Raw genomic sequence first — 20,727 nt, 5'->3', positions numbered from 1 at the left:
GTCCTGCGTTTGTGTGATATGGCCGAGCCGGAGTATTGGCTGAGAAGCTGCGGTGCAGGGTTGATAGATGGATGACTCTCCTAGTGATGGATGTTCAACAACTCTTCACCGCTGCGACACTGGTGACCTAGTTAAAGAGGACATTTCTCCCAGTGTTCTGGCTCTCAGAACCAGTCAATAATCAAACATGAAACATTGCTTTTAAGTCATAAATCTGACTCCATTCTGACGCTTATTTTTGACATGGGCAGCAGTCAACCCATGGTGGTGTAAGATGAGCACTATGTCCTGCAGAGAAAAGGGCAGAGCGCTCTACACGCCCAGATTCCCTTCCCTACACCCACGCAGCACAACACTGACCTGCTGTAAATACAGGGCTACAAAAATGTATATTTCCTCCCATGCCCTCCCACCTCACCATCCTTGACTACATCTGTTTTGTTTGATACACAAAACCCAGTGAAACTAGCTCCATTTGTCAAGCGCTGATTGTGGGCAGACAAACCGGCCTGTCTGCGCCCAGATAGCAAGCCCTACTGTTATTAATCACAATTACAGAGTGGGCCTCGCACGCGGGAGCTGCATCAATATCCCCTCCTCTCCCCCCTGTCACCTCCCCGTGCTGCTCGGGGTGGCCGGGCCACCGTTTGGAGGTCAGTATACAGCCGGCGATAACGGCAGCATCATTTACCCCAGCCCACTGCCTCCTTTTTATTAGCAATCTTTTAATTTTGAACCCATCCCCGCCTTCAGGAAAAATTGTGATTTAATATCGCAGCTGATTCACTGCATACTGTTTTTGACAGGTGTGATGAATAGCCTGAAGTGATGTATGAAAACAGCGAGGCGGATGGCAATATAGATAAGGCAGCCATTTCGGTTAGCCCTGATGGGGCCCAGAGAGTTGTTTCGCCGCCCTCCCCTGCTCACGTTTCATTTGGTCACTGCTGAAATGAACAAATAGCCGAGTCACAGTCATTCATCTGAGCTGCAGGAACAGATTTTGGACATGTGAAGGAAGCAATGAAGGAACCCTGACCAAATGCACATTTACAACACGACTGGCTGCCTGCTCGCCGGCATGGAAGAGCACGCCAGGAAAGCTCAGCGTGCTGTCACCGCAGACTCAATACAACCTCTTTTCATAAATTAGAATCTAGGTGAAGGCGCAAATATCACCCGATTCAATTCAGTATGTTTTCTATGAAATGTGTACACCTGCGTTTCACAGTTTGTGCAAACAGGCTCGATGTTTTAGTGTGAATTCTCAGCTTTTGGTACCTCCATGGTGATGTGACAAGCTCCCTCCATTGGCAAGGATCTCTTCTCTAGCTGCATGCTGGAAGGAAAGAAATGAAAAAGAAAGCACTTGTTTATATTATATCATACTATATTATCACATTCACTCCATAAAGTGTTTGAGATTCAACACATCATCACATCAAATGTAATTATGATCCACAGTAGAAATGGACTGTGTCGTAATGTAGATGAAAACACAACAGGACCTACCTCCACTTGTTCATATACATGTACTGGATCACTGAGTCCTCTGTAGTTGAAGGCAAAGTAAAAGTAGACACAGGCACCGGCGTCATACGTCTGAGTCACCCTGCACAAACAAGGCGCATGTTTAAAAGAGCAGAAAAAAGCCCTTAATGCTTCTCCTTCAGCTGTCCCTCTGAAAATCTAATTTACATGCATCTACAGAGTCATGTTTTGTCCAGGCGCTCCATTTTCAAACAATAAATGCATTTTTCCCCCGTTGTAATGGGAAGACAAAGTGAAGTGGGAGGTTTGGCTTTCCCCGGTGAACCTCTGACCTCAATTCCATTCATGGTTAGGAGAAAGCTGAGAAGCACTGTCACCTTTAATAACGTAACATTATCAGGCATTAAATGGCCATCAAAAAGCTTTTACTGAATCACCTGAGCCACACTCACACTGCAGGAACCAGGATGATTCAACCGACGCTCTGATGCTTGTTGTTTCACAGAGAACAAAATATACTTACTGCACAAGTGGCTGCTTCTGGTTAAAATGCAGCGTGTTGTAACATGTGTAATAAGTTTTATTTTGTTCAGAATAAAATGCATCTCCTGTTTACGCGTTCTCTCTCTGCCTCCGCTCCCTGTGGTGGAGCAGGGTGCAGAGCCCTTGTTCATTTGACATGGCCCATCACCTGGCACACTGACTGTTCTAGAGGTTAAATGGACAAATCAATCATGTGACAGACTGCAGCCGGGAAATGAATGGCTGTAGCATAATCAGGCTGAGGCCTAATCTGTTCGCAATCTGCGAGCAGCAGTCTGGTGCACCTCAACCAGCTCGCCGCCCGTCTGCCACGCCGTCCGTCCGTCTGTCTGTGCGGCTCTAGCTAACTCAAAAGGGCTCGGATTGGGGAGGCAAACTTAATATTTTCCACGTAATTAATTAAATGTTTTCTGATATTGACAATCAACTGCTGTCAGTAACAAAAAAGTTGGCAATCAGTGGTCAGATTCACAATTTTGGCGGTTTACATTTTTATCAGACAATCAGATTTATATCAGTTTTATTACGAATTTTGATTTGGGGAAAATTCTTCGTTTCTGCTCGTGTTTAAAAAGAGATCTGGTGACATTTGTTAACCTGAGTTACCATATTTTTGCCATAGAGTTTCATTGCTGTCCCAAAATTAGCAAAAACACATAAATGAACCACACGGCTGCTTTACTATCATGAATCTGGACACTATGGCTTGTCTCGAGTCAATACCACATTCACTGTCATGCTGCTTGCAACAACAAAAGCATCAATAACTTCATTTAGCAACAATTGATTAAAAAAGTACAGTGCCATTTCAGTTTATTAACTCAGTCAAAAAAAACATAACTTGTCTGTGACCCGTTGCTTAAGATTTACACCTAGAATAAGAATGAATATATTTAAAAGTGAATGTTGTGATCTTTTGATTGGATTTGTTGACAAAAAGAAATACGCAGAATACACAGACATCTTTTCTGTACTAGTTAGTATTAAAACTTTTCATACAACATACAGTCGTGGTTGGGAGATTAAGGGAGTGTTTGCTCAAGTCTTTATTACCTGCATGTGGATAATGGTGAAAACTGAACTCCTTTATCTTTGCACTCTCGAATGATGCGTGCCTTTACATTCCGGCAAATGTCCAACACCCTGGAAGTAAATCAAACGCAATACTTAAGAAATCACGTTGATGCTGCTCATGAAATCTGTTCGGTCCACAGAACTATTTGTGCCTTTAAAACGCAACAGCGACATGTGCAGGGAACGCACTTTAAGTTAATTAGTGGTGTGGAATTAATACAATTTAGAAAAAAGCCAAGAGGACAGGATGGAGGAGGAGGACAGACTGACTGACATGACGACCATTGTGGGAGAGATTCCCACTGGTGTGGAAATGGCCGCCAGTCCAAAGCATGTGCAGCCGTGTGTGGAGCGTGGAGGATGGGGAGGAGGATGGGTAATGAGCCAGGCGCATATGCTCGCCTCGGTGCCTGATCTCTTGGTCTCTCCCGTCAGGCATGTTACACAACAAGGAGCTGCGTGTGCTCCTGTTTGTTGTGTGAGAAAACAGGATAATGAAAACGTGGAAAATGCAGATCACACTACATGGATGTGAGACGAGTCTCGCATCCCCCCCCCCCCCCCCCCCCCCCCACACACACACACACACACACACACACACAGAAGAACACACAGTCATAGATCTCTCCTCTCCGTATGTGTGTCAGTAATGGTGGGTTTGTATGTTGAGGAGGCAAAGCTTCCACCAACGCAAAGTCGTTTAATGGGGGGGTGAAGGCAGGCGTGAAGGTGAATGGCAAAGGCAAAGAGAAATAAAAGAAAAGAGGGGGAACAAGAGCAGGAGAAAAGCAGAGGACTCTCACACAGCAGAATGTGTGGGAGGTGAGAAAAGACAAATGGATATTCAAATTTCAGAGGAAAGGCTGCTGCTCATATCAAGGTATATACCTGTCCCAAGGCACAGAGGTTTCAAAGGACTCTCCGATCACATAGTAGTCCATCCCCAAGTCCTGGTAGTAATAAAACACTAACGTTAGTAGGCGCAACAAATCGGGAACCACATTTGACATTAAAAGCACAGGAGTCACCTGGTTACTGTAAAATATGTATTTAAATACAACAGCTCAGCAATCGAAAACACACACACAGCCTCTGACCTTATTCTGAAGGTGTAACTTTCTAATTTCATCTTTATCAATGAAACAGGAACATTTAGTTAATCCATTAATTGATCAACAAAACTTAATTACAACTATCCTACTAGCTTAAGTCGTTCTAAAATTCCCTAGGAGCTTCTCTAGTGAGCATTTTCACTACAAATAAATGGAAAAAAAGAGTATATAACCTATAACGGCCTTATTATTTGTGGAATTATTAGTAGTGATAGAAGACTCTACCCTCTGAGTTTTGGATAATTTTTTGCTGCAGAAATTTGTCTGAATTTTGTAAAAAGCCACCAATTCAGGACACTTTGTGGTAGTTTTAGTTTCACTCAAACTATTAATCAAAATGTTTTTGAATATGTGGGTGTGTTGCTATGCAATGTGATCTTTTCCTTATCCTGCTGCAATGCTGTCAAAGCTCTTTAGAATTTGTCCTGCACACCAATACTTATAAAATGAAAAAAACCCTGACTTAAAACTTAGCTTAATACCTTTTTCTCCAAGAATAATTTGGCTGAGAAAATCATTGATTACAAAAAGGGCTTTTGCATAAATGACAAAAGAAACATCACAGGAGAAAGCTGTCAGTAACCTGTTTACTCAAGTGTATGTAAATTCCTTGCTTGTTGATATGTTTTTGTGATTATCAGAAAGGCCTCTAACAGGACTGACCTAAGTCAACTCTCTATTGTTCTTCTGTCTGCAGCCGCTGTGCTCTCCTGCATCAGTGTTAATCGCCCTGACAACAACTGTGACCAGATCAAATCAAAGACCCCTTGAGGTCTTATTCTGCCGTCTTTCTTCGCTGCTCACTAGCCTATCTGCTGTCAAACTGCAGCCTCCCTGCCCGCCCCACCTGCCCATCAGCTCAGGCAGAGAGAAAGCCAGAGGAGTGACCCACCCGGAGGTAAGCGATGACGAAGGTCAACATGTAGCCCCTCTGCCCATTGTCCTCTCCAGCTGCCAGACCCCTGTAAGGAGACAACAGGGTTAATATTTAACAGCTCTTTTCTTTTAACTTTGTTGGTCGGGCCGCTCCCCCTCACAACAGCCGTCTCAGAGCCTGTCAATCCAACAATGTACAGATCAATGGCGCTATACTCCGTGCATCGCCACAGGTCAGCCACACATCTATCACCTGCAGTGGGTAATCACATTTTCATCCACCATCCAAACTAATCAGGCCAAGCTCATTAGAAAATCACTATATTGATTCTCACCCTTCTTCCTGTTTCCCCAACACCAGAGGAAAACATTCCTCACCAAACCAAACCGCAACTAATAAATCACCAGCACTTGGCCTGATGGGTGATCACGATTTATTGGAAATAATGCAGAGGATGGTGCATGTAAGTGACAAGCTTCTTATGGTTTAATTGCCTTCTTATCACCAGGGCAGTAGTCCTGCTACCTGCAATCTGGGCACAGAGCCACACAGTAACACTAACAGAAATATATAATGAATAAGCATCATCCAGTGAGAAATCAGTGACATTCACCCCTGAGGATGCCCAGTTTGTGCTCGGTTTAAACTGAAATTATGAGCAGCTGCATTCTTACATTCAGCAGGGTGAACGATGAAACAACTCCGTGAACTCATCCCCTATTAATATTTACTTCTAGCTTTGCGTTGATCGTTTTTCCTGATTAAATGCAAACTTAATCTACATTTGTATGCTGTAGATTCTGCATAAATCTCACAGTGTTTGCCGATTGTCAAGAAAATGTTTGAAACCAGATTGGTGATGTTCAGATTTTATGTCTGCATGCTCCCAAAAGCTGCTGCGTTTCTTGTTTAAGGAAGGAGCTGCCTCAGAAAATGTTCCAGCAACATGAAACAAAGAGGAAAAGAAAGTTAATTATGTCCCTTTAATTTAATGAGAGAAAATAGTAAATTATGCATTTGAAACAGATTTCTACACATACTATTGCTGATGTTTCTAAATCATATTTTTGCCATTTTTTAAATCAGTTAGTTACTTATTTAGTGACAATAAATCTACCTACTACCTGATAAGTATATTAAATATGTTTGTGTCCTTAAGCAAAGAATAAGGTGTTGAAACTTCACTGAACATCACCAAAAAAAAAAACTATTCTGGAACACAATAAGCAGGTGGATGATAGATTAACATATGATAGGATCTTTGAGGCTGTGCGACTGTAAGTGCTTTAAAACATGATCAGGATGGAGAGTGGTTTCCTCTCAAGCTGGCAGTTAACTGATTTCCACCAAAGTCCTCATTGATCTGTTTCACGATCAATCACAACAGCACAGCACTCCCCAGCTGTGTCCTCTCGCCCTGTGTTGTCCTGAAGAGAGCCGCGTCCTGCTATCACCGCCCACAAAACACCTACTTTAACATTAAAGCTTGGCTGCTTGGAGGACCTCCACAGGTGATCCATCAATCCACACTACAGAGTGGAAGACCAAATCTCAGGCATGTAACTGTGCTTTTCTGTTCTTATCACTGCTACAACATGAAGCCTGGTTAACTAAAGTGACATCAGGGCCACAACGTAATCTTCCCACCAAACGGCATATTTTTGTATCTTAATTCTTTGGAAAAATAGCGACTACAACTTACCCAAATTTTGCAGCGATGTCATAAACTTGCTTCTCGTGCTGCAGGACCTTCTCACGATCTCCCTCGAACAGCAGGGTGGCCACACACAGGCGGTTGGGGTCAAACCCTTTGAACTGAAAATTAAAAAGGTAGATTCATTTTTCATGGAAAACACCTGCAGCAAAAAAAAAAAAAAAAAAAAAACTGGTGCTGGTGTTCACTTGGGATTATTTTTACCTTGGTGATGTAAAATTTCTTCAACCCGTCCAAAAAGGATGTGAAAATTGAAGATACTTGAGGCTTCAGGGCATGACCTGTGAAAATATGAGATAAAAGTCAGCTCCATTTCTTCACACAGAAGTGGGCCTCTAAAAACTAATGCTATTTTTCACACATTAGGCAAAGCCTACTTGTGCTTGTATCCTCCGGCATTCTGAGAGGGCAAGCGAGTCAGATTTATTTGGAGTTTCAAACAAAAGGAGGAAAAAATAAATGGTAACATTTGAATAACTTTACAACTGGCCAGTGGCTGCAAGCGACAGCGACTATAAATCAGAGAGTTTCCGAAGGGAAGTGGGGTTGACACAGTGATATCCGTCTTCCTCACCCACACTTTTTGATTTATTCCTGATCGGACGCACAAAAGCGCCTGTGGACAAGCGAAAATGAGGGGCTGGGGCCAATGGGATGGTTATCAATCACAGCGGGGAAGTCATGGGTGATGTCGCCGAGACTTAACAGTTCATTTATTTCCCCCCATGCTCAAGTCTCTTCATCACTTAGTGTCCTAATTGTTTCCATTCCAAAATTTGATTGCAGGTCTTAAGGTCTCTCACAGCCATCATACTCGTTAATTAAATACTCAAAATCCAGAGAGAGAAAATTACACCTACATCCAGTGTAATTTTGCTTTTAACTCTCTCCTCTGTGGTTGGGTTCATTTTCTGCACATCAACATGCACTGCTCCTGACTACAATCTGCTCATTTTTCATTTGTGTGTCAAGACGGGCAGCGCTAAATTGTACTTGTAGTCCCAAACTGAAAGAAACCTGTGAATACATCAACTTACTCAACAGCCAGCATGATTAAAAGTAAGGACAAGCCACTAACAAGCCCAAGAAGGTATCATAGAGCCATGAGTTTCCGTTACTAGTAAAAAATAAAAATAAAAAAAAAACCTGGTCACTTCATCTTCCCTGCTTAATGCTAAGAAGTGCCTACTCTGTGAAAAGTGGAAATATAGGGGAGATAATGAGATCCCCGGAGACCGGGGAACTTTACAGAGATCTCTGGCAAAGCCAGATGCATTCCACTAGACCTTAAGAAACAACATCATAAAACTTCAATGTAACAACTGCTTAATTTTGGCCAGGGTGGTTAATCATCGAGCTTCAAATCTGTGTGGGTGTGTGCATGTGTGTGTGTGTGTGTGTGTGTGTGTGTGTGTGTGTGTGTGTGTGTGTGTGTGTGTGTGTGTGTGTGTGTGTGTGTGTGTGTGTGTGTGTGCTGTGGAAATAATAATCTATTTAACAATTCAGTGCTATAGAAGGTGACAGGATTGCAAACTACTCTATTGCCATTTATTGTTAAGTTAAACAACAAACCAAAATATTGACAAACAACTGCAGAAATGAAATTGGGCCGATTACTTCTATTCAAAAGACTCCAGTGTGTCTAATGTTGCAAAGCTGGCTGATCAAAACCACAACTTATACTGGAACTTAAAAGCAAAAAACTAATTTTTTGAAAATGTGAACCTGGTGAAATAAAGTCCTGCTTTTACGGTGAAAGGTCACCACAATTTTTAAACAAGACTTACCAAATTTAAACTGTTCATTGTCCATGAGTCGTATAGATGCCGGAGCACATCTCTGGAAACAAACAACAATTGGGTCTGTTTCAATCACAACTCTTGAAAAATGGCAGAATCAGGGGATATTACTGAACCGAAACAGAACTTAGAAATAATATAACACCAAAGCTAACCTGCATTTATTAACATAAAGATTCAATGCAACTGTTGGAGCTTCGGCTTTAAAGCTTTTCTTTGATGTCAAGATTACAACTGAGGAGGTAAAATGGCGACCTGAAAGTGCTTATTGAGTTTGGGCAAACCTCAAACATGCAAAAAACTGTATATTTCTGGCCTCTAGCCTATGTTGAGACATGGAGAAAAAGCAGCAACAAAGCCCATGTTAAAGGAGAGAGTAACGTGTTACCTGTTTGGCAACCTCTCGAAGGCAGGCGACTCCCTGCTCAAAGTTAGGGAACACCACAGAGCCGTATTTCTGATACTCTGGCATTGGACGAATCTTCATCGTTACCTCAGTAACCACACCCAGGGTTCCTGTGAAAAATCACAGTGAGAGATTTTAAGCAGAACAAAAAGAAGCATATCAGTTCCCACAATTTATACGACCCAGCCCTCTTTCAGCGGAACTTAAGAGCATTTTACAAGGCTCTGGTACATGTCCCATGGGTCGCTTTGGTGACCTTTGTCTCACATTTCACTTAGTAGTTCTGGTTTTCTACCACACACTGGGGGACAACTAAGATTTATCAGCTTTAGAGCATGAGGAAATAAAGCAGGGCTCTATCAAAGGCAGCGAGGCCAACAGCAGCAACACAGATACAGGTAGAAGGAAACCTCTGGCTGACCTTAAGACCCCAAAAACTGTCAGCCATTAGCTGCTGCTGGTGAAGGAATCACATTGCTTGTTTGAAAACCAGAGTGTCTACTCTCCTTCCTACAACAAATATGTCTAATGCTTATAAAAAAAAAACACTCCTTATCAATCAAACAAGTTCACAGTAAACTATAGCTAGCAGGAAATGCTGTTTGCTATTCTTCAGATTCTAATACTGATTATACTTTATAATAAATCACAAAAAACAGGGAGGCTGCGTTGACAATCATCTTGCAGCACCCAGTTTCATTTACTCTGGCAATATGGAGATATTGTTCTGTTGTTGCTTTTCAGACGACACAAGATTGACTTAACTTACTAAACATTATTTCTCTCTTTTCACCACGACAAGTGAACGGAAATTACACCGACTGACAAGAAAAATAGAATCACTTGCAACGTCTGATGCAAATCCAACACAACAGTCTTGTAATAAACAGCAACTTTGTTAAAACTGGAGTAGAGTTCTGCTTGCTTTTTGTACATGAGGTGAACAAAACAGTAAGTCCACCCCAAAGGCAGTGCATAACCTCAAAAAAAGACGATTCTTAATGTAAACAGTGCAAATATCCCTTTGAATGTTATTACTCATTATTTTTGTATATTTACCAAAATTAAGATGAAAAACTTATAGCACATTTTCAGGATAGAGAACGTAGCTGACCCTGTATTGTACAAGGTATTGCAAAAAAGACAACAAGGGAACAAAACAGCTGAACAGAGACAAGGGAGAGAGAAATACAGCGGTCCCTCACTGTATTGTGGTTCACTTTCTGCAGTCTCACTATATCACGGGTTTTTGCTGTGTTTAAATATTTTTAAATACTGACTGTGGCAAGGTACACTGAAGAACAACGCCGGAGAAAGGATATCTGCCTTTATGCACTGTGCAACTGGCAGATGCTTTTATTTTGACACACATGGAGCAGCTCTATAGAAAATGTGGCAGGAAGTCACTTCACACTCACGGTCCTGACAAAATAATATGTAACCAAGCTAACCAGGCTGACAAAACCACAAAACACAATAAAACACAAACACCAATAACACTGTAACACTAACATACACCACAACAATGACATTCAAACCCTCAACACCGCGAACTCCCACAGTGCATTGCAGTACAACAGTTCAGTCATAGACCGGCTCTGCAAACGCTACATGATTTTAATCACTTTTGCAGTAAAATAAGCATGTTCTAGCCTAGAAAACGTAAAACAAATGGCTTTGACTGGCTCAGCGACCGCGGCGTCAGTCTGTTCTATCTCCTGTGTAGCAGCATTCAACATCTGGCCTTGTCCATTTCACACACACACATCTGATCGCTGCATATAGTGTTGCTCTGCGGTGTTGTGCGGTGTGTGGTGAGGGCGTATAAAGCCTTAAAATATACATAAATAATAAAATAAACATGGTCGCTACTTCACAGATTTCAGAGGGACCACTGTAGTCATATTTCCTCATATAAACAATCAAAAACAGATATTTTACAAAGACGATTACTAAAAATACAGGCCCCAGAGGGGAAGTTCAATTCAACAGTGGTAAATACACCTGCCATTACTGACCCACAATTGAGAAAGCCTGTGATATTTAACAGGGGCTGTATCAAGGAAAATGTTGGGTTCGAGTGTCTCAAATGTGAAAAGTTGCTGCTTTTTGTTGTTTAACATGATAGTAAACTAAAACTCAATGACAAAATGACATGTGCAATGAGTTCACATAACATTAATGGGCATTTTTCACCGTTTCTTGACATTTAAATGGCATATCAAGGGTTTAAAACAAACAAAAAAATTGCTGTTAGTCACAGAGGTAGCATGTGAATTTTACCAATGTGAACCAAACCTATAGCTTTCCACCACTCTGAATGGTCTGTATCATTACAGAGCATGTTCGTTTATAGATGTATAGATGCATGAACATAGTCCATTAGGGGGCTTTGTCAGCCTGTTGCGGTTGTTAATGAGCCCGCTAATGTGACACTACATGCCACATGCTGCTCCCTAGTGGCCCAGTGGGAAACATGTGACTCCATTGGGCTTCTCCCAGTAAAGGCTCCTCCTTCCTGACCGATGCAGGAGGAGCCACTGAGGGGTGAGAGATGGGGATGAGGAGAGGCAGAGAGAGAGAGCGAGCAGGGGAGGAGCTATGGAGTAAAGGAGGGTGAGCGAGTGAGGACTAAAGGGAGATAATAAGCACAGTGCCAGAAAAACACTCTCTAGGGACAGATGCAATGCAATGAAATGCTGGAGTGCAGCTTAAACCAGTTTTACTGTGACGAACAAACCTGATTGGTTTAGGTTTAGGTGAATGGAGAGACGCTGCTCATGATGAAAGGTCTCTGTTTTTAGCAACACATATCTGGGAAAAAAAGAAGCTATATGGCAACAATGACCACAGCAAAACCACCACAGAATCAATCACTGGCTTCATATTAAATTCTCCATGGTTGAGGGGGTTTAAAAAGAGGATTACCATTGATCATTCCAATCATTCTTTACACTGGTTGTAGCGAGGGGGGAAGAACTGCTTTGCATTCAGGCTCCTTCAAGGTCAGATAGATAGACAGACCCGATGTTGTGCGGAGAATGAGAAGCTTGAGGTTCCACAGTAATTTCTAATAAAATGGATGCATTCCACTTAACATGCAGAGCATAGTTGAGGGTTTTAGTGTGGCGCTCTGCTGTTGTTGTTGTGGCCTACTGTCAGACCGCAGGGTGGGGTTCTCGGGGTGAGGAGGTAGATAATTTTAATGGTTGTGTGACCTCTTAGCTCCAGTGTTAGGCCTCCCTGAGGAACATGTTCTTCCAGAGACGTGTGGTCCCGTCGTATCTCCGCCTCGAGCACAGATCCCAGCAGCACAAGCGCATCTTTAATTTATTAACCTCAATATATAAACAGGCTCCTTCTTAAACCTCAATTTTTGAACATGTGGTACATGTTGGATTTTATTTTTTACGACAAATATACACATTTTTACTCTGATATTTCACTTATCTGTTCAAAATGAAATCCCTCTCCCTGCAATCACCATGCTGTTATGAAAGCTGTGGTTATTTTTGAATGTAAGTATTAAGTATTGTCACGTGTCACATTTGATCAAACAACAGGGAATCACTTCAGCATACTAAAAAAAAAAATCAATTAAAATCTACTGTTTGTATTATGTCATAGTAATTTATTAGCAGACGAATGCTCTTTTGTAATTTCAATGATTCGGTGTGTTTTTAAGAATAAAATTTTGAAAATCAGTGAACTTGTTATCACTTCTTTGCCACTTTCTGAGCTTTTGTAGACAAAATGCTTCTTTCTCCTGTAAGCTTAACATGTTTTTTTGGACATTGCTTTAATTATTTTTTACACACTTTCACAGTATATTGATGGTTGAAGCATAATTGGCAAATATGCAAGAAAACTAAATTATTGTCATTGTTCTGATTGTGATGAAGGCTCCCCATATTGGATTGGTATAGACCACAATGCATACTAATCAGGTGCACTTCGATAGATTAGAAAGTGAGGAAGACTTTAAATTTAGCAATAGGAGAAGAACATGATGGATGCACTGTGTACACGTGAACTTGACGAAAGTGTTTTCTCTTTCAGGCACGCCAGAATTCTGTTCATAACATCATTAACTGTGTGCTATCTGAGTCATGCAGGCTAAAAATGAAACTTGATAACTTATTGTTAAATGTCCCAAAGTGTCAGCCAAAACACGGCACATGATTGTGACAGCTCGAGGCTGATTATCCCCAAGTGTCAAACAGTACACTGGGTTCGTATTTATACAAATGTATAAACAGTAATATCAAAATAAAAGCTGTGCTTCTGAACTGAAATCCCTTCTAATGAGTACAAATAGAGACTTCTGCACCAATCCCAGCCCAGTCAGCGAGCAGATTGCTGAGCTTTGTAGGGTGAATATAAAGTTTGTATCCACAGCTGTTTAACATAGCGATGCCAAGAGTGTCTGAACCTCCTCATTATGTAGGGGGAACCTGGCATATGGCAGTATTCTCTGTGGGCATTCACAAGGACAGGGCACTGCAGATGGGGTGCAGAGGACACTTGCTGGTTCCTAACTAACACCCCTCCAGATCACTTTCCCACCGCTGCTGGTTAATGTGTAAGAGGCACACCGCATGAGAACTGCCCTGATGTTACTGTTTTATCACCAAGATTTTACAGACAAGAGCACAAGCCAAAAATAACATGTTTACACAACTGCACATGTGAATACATGGCCTGACATACTGAAATGAAATGAGAAATTTCACAAACCTTCGGAGCCCATGATGAAGTGGTGAACGTCGGGCCCCGTGGACATGCGTGGCCCCTGACAACCCTTTTCAATCACACCTTGTGGGGTAACCATCCTCACATGGACAACCTATTGAGTGAGAACACAACAAAACAACAAACAGTAGTTATTATTTCTTTAACAGACTTACAAATGTAAACAAATAATATAATTTAGATACTGCCATGCTTGTTAACCACACATGTAAATGTTGTAATTGACAGTGTGAGTTCTGCATTTTAGAGGTGAGTGTAAAGTCCACAAAACCTTTGCTAATAATTTCCTTTCTAATTACTGTGAAGTAACCGCTGTGCATGCACCGTGCAGATGGAACAAACACAAACAGGAAGGTAAAAGGGAGGGCAGGTGACTCACCAGGTCCTCAATGTTGCCATAGATGTTCTTCTTCATGCCTGATGCCCTGGTTGCTACCCAGCCCCCCAGGGAGCTGAACTCCATGGAGTCAGGCTCATGCCCCGTACAGTAGCCGCTCTCATTAAGCTGCGATAAAAAAGAAAGAAAGCATGTGTTTGTTGTTGTACTTAAAAGCGAGCAGAAACATCTGAAAAAGAATGACGCCGTAAACCCACAAGAATGTTTTAATAACAAGCAAAAAGAATGAGCAAGCAAAGGGAAAAAATAATTGCACCTCTGCTGCTGCATTTCACTGCTCTAGTTATAAGGGAATGCAAAAAATCAGGTTTTATGGCATCTTTTCTTTAGCTGCTGAAAATAAACCAAATGAAAAGAGCACAAAATAACTAAAGAGAGAGATCAGTGCATTATCTGACAGAGCCAAATCTCAGTCAGACTGCAGCACTGAAGTCATGTGTGAAATGATGGTTGTAAACTTGACTGGAGTTGCATGCGTAAACCTTTTGATGGTAAAATAGAAACTTTTACACATGTATGTAACTCCGTGGGTTACACAGGCTTAAACTCAGACCTGTTATGATGCAAGATTGCTGCACATTCAGCTTCCACAGCCCTACCCAATGCACAAAATACTGTAAATGCCTGACTTGTCATGGGGCCTCACAACGTTACAATGTACTTCTGGGGTTATTAGTGATGCACCATCCCTAAAGCTTAGGAAAGAATGTGGAGGTCATCAAGAAACCACAAATTCTCCTCGAGGCAGCCGCACCCCTGAAAGATTACATCTTTAGGCGGAACATTTAATAGCAATAATAATAAAGACCTTAAAGTATAACAACAATGCCCCCCAGGAGCACAAGGGTAAAGTCAGGCCTTGTTTTATCGCAGAACTCCTCTGGAAGGCAGTTTGTAATGCAGACCCATCTGCTCTATCAGAACGGGCCCAGTCTAAATGCAGTGGTGTCTGCTTTAGATGCAGCTCACGCATTCCTCTACATCAAACGCCTGCTCCTTCTCCATTTTTCTGAATTAGCTTGATGGTGCCATCTGCTCATGACCGCCGTCTCACTCTCTAATCTCTCCCCTTCAGCACTCTGCTCCGGTCTCAAACTCCTTCCTAAAACCCTGCAAGATCCGCTGAGCACAGAGTACCAAGGTGACTGAGCATGGACAACCTGCACGTGAATGGTCACACAGCTCGGGTGCTGGCAAAACATTTTACGTTAATGGGAGCTCTTTCAGCAGATAAACATGGATGGATGAGCAGTACTTACCAATCTCTCCAGATCCTGACCGACGATGCCAGCTTCCACATGGGCAGTTAAGTTTTTCTCGTCAATCCACAGAATGCGGTTCTGGGACAAACAAATAGCACGACAGAGGAAGTCATAAACATTTTTGGAGAAATTCTTTGCATCATACAGCATGTAAAAACAATGCATGGTGGTGTTTGTTTCATTTATGTAAAACAGCTGATTTGATGTAGGTTACCAGACCTTAACAAAAATGTCATTTATCACCACGTCTGTCATCTGAAGTCTAAACCTGCCTACATCTGTTATGCAAACTTAAAATATCTCAGCCTCAGACATAAACACCGCACTCAACAGCAGTCCGAGGAGACGGTCCCTTGATAGCTTGCTTACAACACTGTAAGCTTTTTCACCAGAATGTCTTCAGGATAAATGTGTGCACAGGGGCTACAGGACGGAGACAACAGTCAGCTTCCTTGAGCTTAACATCGAATTCCAAATATATGCCATTTATTTAGGCCACTGGGCACGTGGTCCACCCCTACCTGCAGGAGGGCATCTCATACCTGCCATCAATTACTCTGCAGAGGTAGTAAACTTTATGTCCCCACCACACTGCTCCTTTCATGTGCTTCCATTGGAGCCACCTCACCTCTGACCCCTGACACACAACACAGGTCACCGACGTCTACGGCACCAAACTCAATGACTGGTAGACTCGCAGCATCCAGACAGCTTGTATATCACTTCTATGTGGGCCAAGATCAAAGGGCTGTACTGTACCGCTGACAATTTCCACCATTTTCTAGTATAACCAACGAAACATTATCAGGCTTATGGTGGCTTGCTTGGGATTCTATCGAAATGAAAGGCTGGTGCAGCATTTTGGCTGTTCTCAGCAGCAAATTCACCAAAATTATTTGATTAAAAGTGATGTCTTCAAATACCTTTTTTGTATGATCAAAGGTCTGATCGAAAATTCAAATGTATTCAATTTACATTCATGTAAATCTGAAGCAAATCCTCCGAGCTGGAGGATAGCTTTGATGAAAAATTCAAAAAAAGGCATTTCTGTTGCTTGACTTACCGATTTTTACATTTTTTCTAAATATGAAATACATTACCTTAGTAAAAACAGCAAAGCAGCGTACAGAAATATACATAAAAAATACACCAGCGTGAAAATGGCTAATTATGGTCTCATATTGCAGTAGTATGGAGTTTTAATTGAAGAAGAATAAACGCTAGTACATAAATAATCACAGAAAGCTTCTCAGAAATTATTTACAGTTCAATTTCAACTCACATAAATGGAACTAAGCTGCACAACAGAAAATTCTGATCTGATTATACATGAATATCACCTTACTTCATGTCCTCGTGTCTAAACAAGAATCCTGATAGAACATGACTCTCCCTCTTCAAACCATTACTCTGACCTCAGTGACCAGATAAACAGTTACACCAGAAAATGTTTTTGCACAACAATACAGAAGCCCTGCAATTACTAGCTCTGAAAGACATTACGATGCATTTGAGGTGAAGTGTCAGTGTACTGCATTTGCTCCACTCTCATGTTTGACACCGGAGCTTGTGTAGCGTTGTGTTTCAACCAATTTAAGACCGCATTTCACATTGTGTCGATCCCCAAATTACAAACAATCTGAAGCTGAAATCAGAAACACATTTATAGCAAACAAGTGCAACATTTTCTCTGATGCAGTTGCAGAATCCTAACATTTCAGATTTGACACTGATAGTATGTCTTTAAATGTATCAGAATGCGTTTGTTTTGGTATCAGTTACAGTCATCGGTGCAGATCAGCTCTTTTAACATGCACAGACAGACACAGGTGTTTACGTACCATCTGTGAGGTATCCAAAGAGACAATGGAGCGAGTTTCCTCCGGGGGGCACTCGAGGGCGCTGGAGACGCTAGTCCCTCCTGAGAGACAAACACAAATGCTACAATGGACCCTTTGTCACAGCAGACATTTTGACTTGTCACAAGAGGGTGAAAACAGGTGGAAATAATGATGGCTCAGATATATTTAAATGTCCCAGAAAGTCACAGCGGTGAACCAGCATCCACAAAAGCAGTGGATTTAAAAGTGGAATGCAGTCATCATTAATACAACTTCACTTGTAATTCATGTCTTTCAAACAGACCACCAATACTGGATAATTTCAACGTTTTAACATGCTTCGATTCCAGCATAAACGGTCTTCACAATCACAACAATTCCTTATCTAGGATTTAATACTGTCTGAGTTTTGACTGAAATGTGTCTATAAAATTGAGTATTCCAAACTGTCACCTTTCATGATTTAACTCAGAAAATCCTCATCAAGGCATCATAAAACATTGCTGTGTTTCAGTAGCTTGTTAACTGAGCATGTCCCTATTTATCAAACTAAGGTATATTATAATAAAGCCTTACATCAATCATATTTCTTATTATTTCACAAAGCAGTAATTTCTTTTGTTTAAAGTGAATGTGTGGAGACTGTAAACAGCTCATCAACAGGGTGCAGTTTATTTGATTCTTCTGACATGACTGGATGCTTCACAATTTCATTGCACAAATGACTGAATTTTATTGATTTTATGATTTTCACGAACCAATTCACCAACTGCTGCGATACTATACGAGATTAATTTGCGACATTTTAGCGTCGTGATATATTTGATAGTCGTGAGTGACAGGAGACGCTGGTGGAGGCAGAAAAAAAGGGAAACGTGAGCTGCTTAGCTGAAGGCTGAGTGTCTTTTCCTTTTGATATTCCCGTTTAACATACGCACAAAAGGGCGTCCACTGTATTTACCAAGTTTATTCATATATTATGGATTGATCAACACGTCATAGCATGTGGAAACTAATTATGATTATAGCATTTGATTTCATGACTCACCTCCATATGGTATCAAACAAACGTTGTGTTTGCACGCCAGCTCCACAATTTTCACTACATCATTGTGACAGTCTGTAAAAACAAAGATCGTTTGAAAAAAATTGGAGGCCATCACATCGGAAATGCTTTCATTTACCATCTGTTGTCTTAAATGTTCATACAAGAACAAAAGCAGACACACTGCAAAGGAAATGAAAAATGGAACATGACACTATACGCACACGACTGACAATGTATGAATTTATATCGTCTGAGCCATTAGAGCAGGGGCACCGGCACAGAGGCAGGGTATCTTTTGATTTGCCTGATGGTTGTGATTTGCCCGGGGCTTTCCTCAGGCGGAGTCAGACTGCATGAAGCAACGCTCTCCTGGGTGGGATGTGCTGGATCAATACAGACGGATTTGAACCAATCACAGAGCCCACATCCATTCACGCTGTAGTGGAGAGTGAGTGGGAAGAGCGGCAATACCCACCTACGTGGATGTGCTCGACTGGCCTCGAGTGCTTTAAGAGGCAGTGAGAAATGCTTACATTCTAGTGCATTTTGCCATCCAATTAAGCACACAGCTTTGGCCTAAGGATTACAGCCCGACAAACTAAACATCCACTTAAAATACACAGCTTGACCTGGAGGGACAACAGAGGAATGCAAATTACAGATCAAAACAGCTATTATACATACATAGTGAATGAGAATGCATCCGCAGAATTGGGAAAGTTAAAATTTGGTGCCAGCGTGGATGAGAAGATGGCAACAGTTGCTTGGGTGATTTGCTGCCCATTTGGGAGGCTGCTAATCAACTTTCAACCATCAGTCAAAACTCATTTGCATGATAAAATAGTGCCAGCCATAACAAGAGAAAACCAATCTCAGAATCATAATTCATGGGTGTGCTGTGCGGGGCCAGACTGTGGAGTATTGGGTGTCAACCGTCCTCCCCCTGACGCTTCTTATTAAGCTTCCACTCATACATATTAATATCCCTGCCTCTGCAGAGATTAACCCTTTAAATCACCTAAGCCAGCAGGGGGATCAGTGATGCTACGTGGGAGGAGACAAACAGACCAATGGAAAAAAGAAATAAATAAAAAAAAATCACAGTAATAACACAGCTTCTGCACTCACTTGGCCATACCACCAGATCTGGAACACGACCAAATTTCCCCTCTCTCAAAGCGAAGATCTCATGTAAGCAGTGGCCTGGAGGAAAATACAGCACAAGAAACAAAACTTTTAATAGTTTTATCGCAAATAGATGCACTTTCGTCAAATTAAACAGAGGGTTATACATGCTACGATTCACAGGCATTAAATATTGCAAAATTGGTGTGCTTCTTTGCCTTACCATGAGCACGAAACACCCGGTCTTCTGCGTCGTGAGAGAAGGGAATACCTGCAGATTTCACTTCCTCCACGAAGGCCTCATTTAGATTGGGAGGCTGTACAGCGCTGCTATTCAGAATGGGCTGAAACAAAACAAAGCATTGTGGTTACGGTAGCTGTGACTAAGTGCTGCGCATTCCCATTCACCAAAGACACAACAAATAAACATGAATTGCACTCACTGTCGCTGGAGTTTTATGCTGCAGACTGGCGCCAAACGTGCCTTCGAACCAATCTTTGAGACCCGGGATGATTAAACCGCTCAGTCGATACCTGGATTGCGTGGAGGAGGACAGACAGTGAGAGCTGCAAATTAAAAATAATCAATATATCTTGTGTATCAGCGATTTCTAGCAACAGAAGCAAAAAAATCTGGAACTGAAAATATCGAAATGCTTGACCGGGCCAATTCATTTGGAAAACCACAGTATGAGGTTTCAGTCCAATGAGGTTATTAGACGAGCAGAGCAGCAGTGACAGTGCTGCCTGTGCGACTGCCTTCACCATTTTTTGCGTAATTGAGCTGCTGGCACGGACTGGGCCGGCCCATCAGGGGACTGTGGCGTGGCTTTGTCCAGGACACCATGAAACACACCCTATAATGAAAAACCTTCTGTCACAGCGAGCGCTTGGCCGTGCAGGTAGCTTTTTAGTTGGGAGGGCACAGAGCAGTTTGTGGCAAGTGCTTGAGCAGGAGGAAACAATTTGCTGTGCAACATCCTGCTCGGCTCAACTCATTACTCAAAATACACCCCCATGCATACAGAGCCAGGTTTCTGTTTTGACTGTCTGACTGGCAAGGCAGTCTTTCCCAAAGTCAATGATTACAAAAACAAGACCCATATATACCTCTGCTCTTATCGTGGGAGGCGCAGAGAGAGGTGTGAAAAGAGCTTTTCCTTCTGTTCTAAAGCGAAGCTACATTTAGCAAGACTGAGGACAACAGCTTCATTTCTAGACACTTGCAGCTCAAAGTAAATATTTAATTTTCTACCACATTCTGCCAATTAAACCCAGAACTCCCC

At 41.9% G+C, this 20,727-nt stretch overlaps 1 protein-coding gene across 1 annotated transcript in view; it reads right to left on the bottom strand.

The window, feature by feature from the left end:
- The window catches only part of agps (alkylglycerone phosphate synthase), a 29,274-nt gene that overhangs the window by 4,484 nt on the left and 4,063 nt on the right, over positions 1 to 20,727 (bottom strand). Inside the window, exons 3-19 of the mRNA XM_022215122.2 lie at positions 19,885 to 19,975; positions 19,665 to 19,785; positions 19,445 to 19,519; positions 18,317 to 18,388; positions 17,269 to 17,348; positions 15,425 to 15,505; positions 14,148 to 14,273; positions 13,754 to 13,862; positions 8,999 to 9,126; positions 8,599 to 8,650; positions 7,016 to 7,092; positions 6,800 to 6,912; positions 5,113 to 5,182; positions 3,997 to 4,058; positions 3,088 to 3,177; positions 1,513 to 1,612; positions 1,282 to 1,339 (exon numbers count right to left, since the gene is read on the bottom strand). Of these exons, the coding sequence (XP_022070814.2) occupies positions 1,282 to 1,339; positions 1,513 to 1,612; positions 3,088 to 3,177; positions 3,997 to 4,058; positions 5,113 to 5,182; positions 6,800 to 6,912; positions 7,016 to 7,092; positions 8,599 to 8,650; positions 8,999 to 9,126; positions 13,754 to 13,862; positions 14,148 to 14,273; positions 15,425 to 15,505; positions 17,269 to 17,348; positions 18,317 to 18,388; positions 19,445 to 19,519; positions 19,665 to 19,785; positions 19,885 to 19,975 (1,505 nt within the window). The remainder of the gene's footprint in view (positions 1 to 1,281; positions 1,340 to 1,512; positions 1,613 to 3,087; positions 3,178 to 3,996; positions 4,059 to 5,112; positions 5,183 to 6,799; positions 6,913 to 7,015; positions 7,093 to 8,598; positions 8,651 to 8,998; positions 9,127 to 13,753; positions 13,863 to 14,147; positions 14,274 to 15,424; positions 15,506 to 17,268; positions 17,349 to 18,316; positions 18,389 to 19,444; positions 19,520 to 19,664; positions 19,786 to 19,884; positions 19,976 to 20,727) is intronic.

The sequence above is a fragment of the Acanthochromis polyacanthus genome, chromosome 14, assembly GCF_021347895.1.
Source record: "Acanthochromis polyacanthus isolate Apoly-LR-REF ecotype Palm Island chromosome 14, KAUST_Apoly_ChrSc, whole genome shotgun sequence".
NCBI lineage: Eukaryota > Metazoa > Chordata > Actinopteri > Pomacentridae > Acanthochromis > Acanthochromis polyacanthus.
Note: the sequence above shows the minus strand (reverse complement) of the source record. Positions and strands in the feature narration are given on the sequence as shown.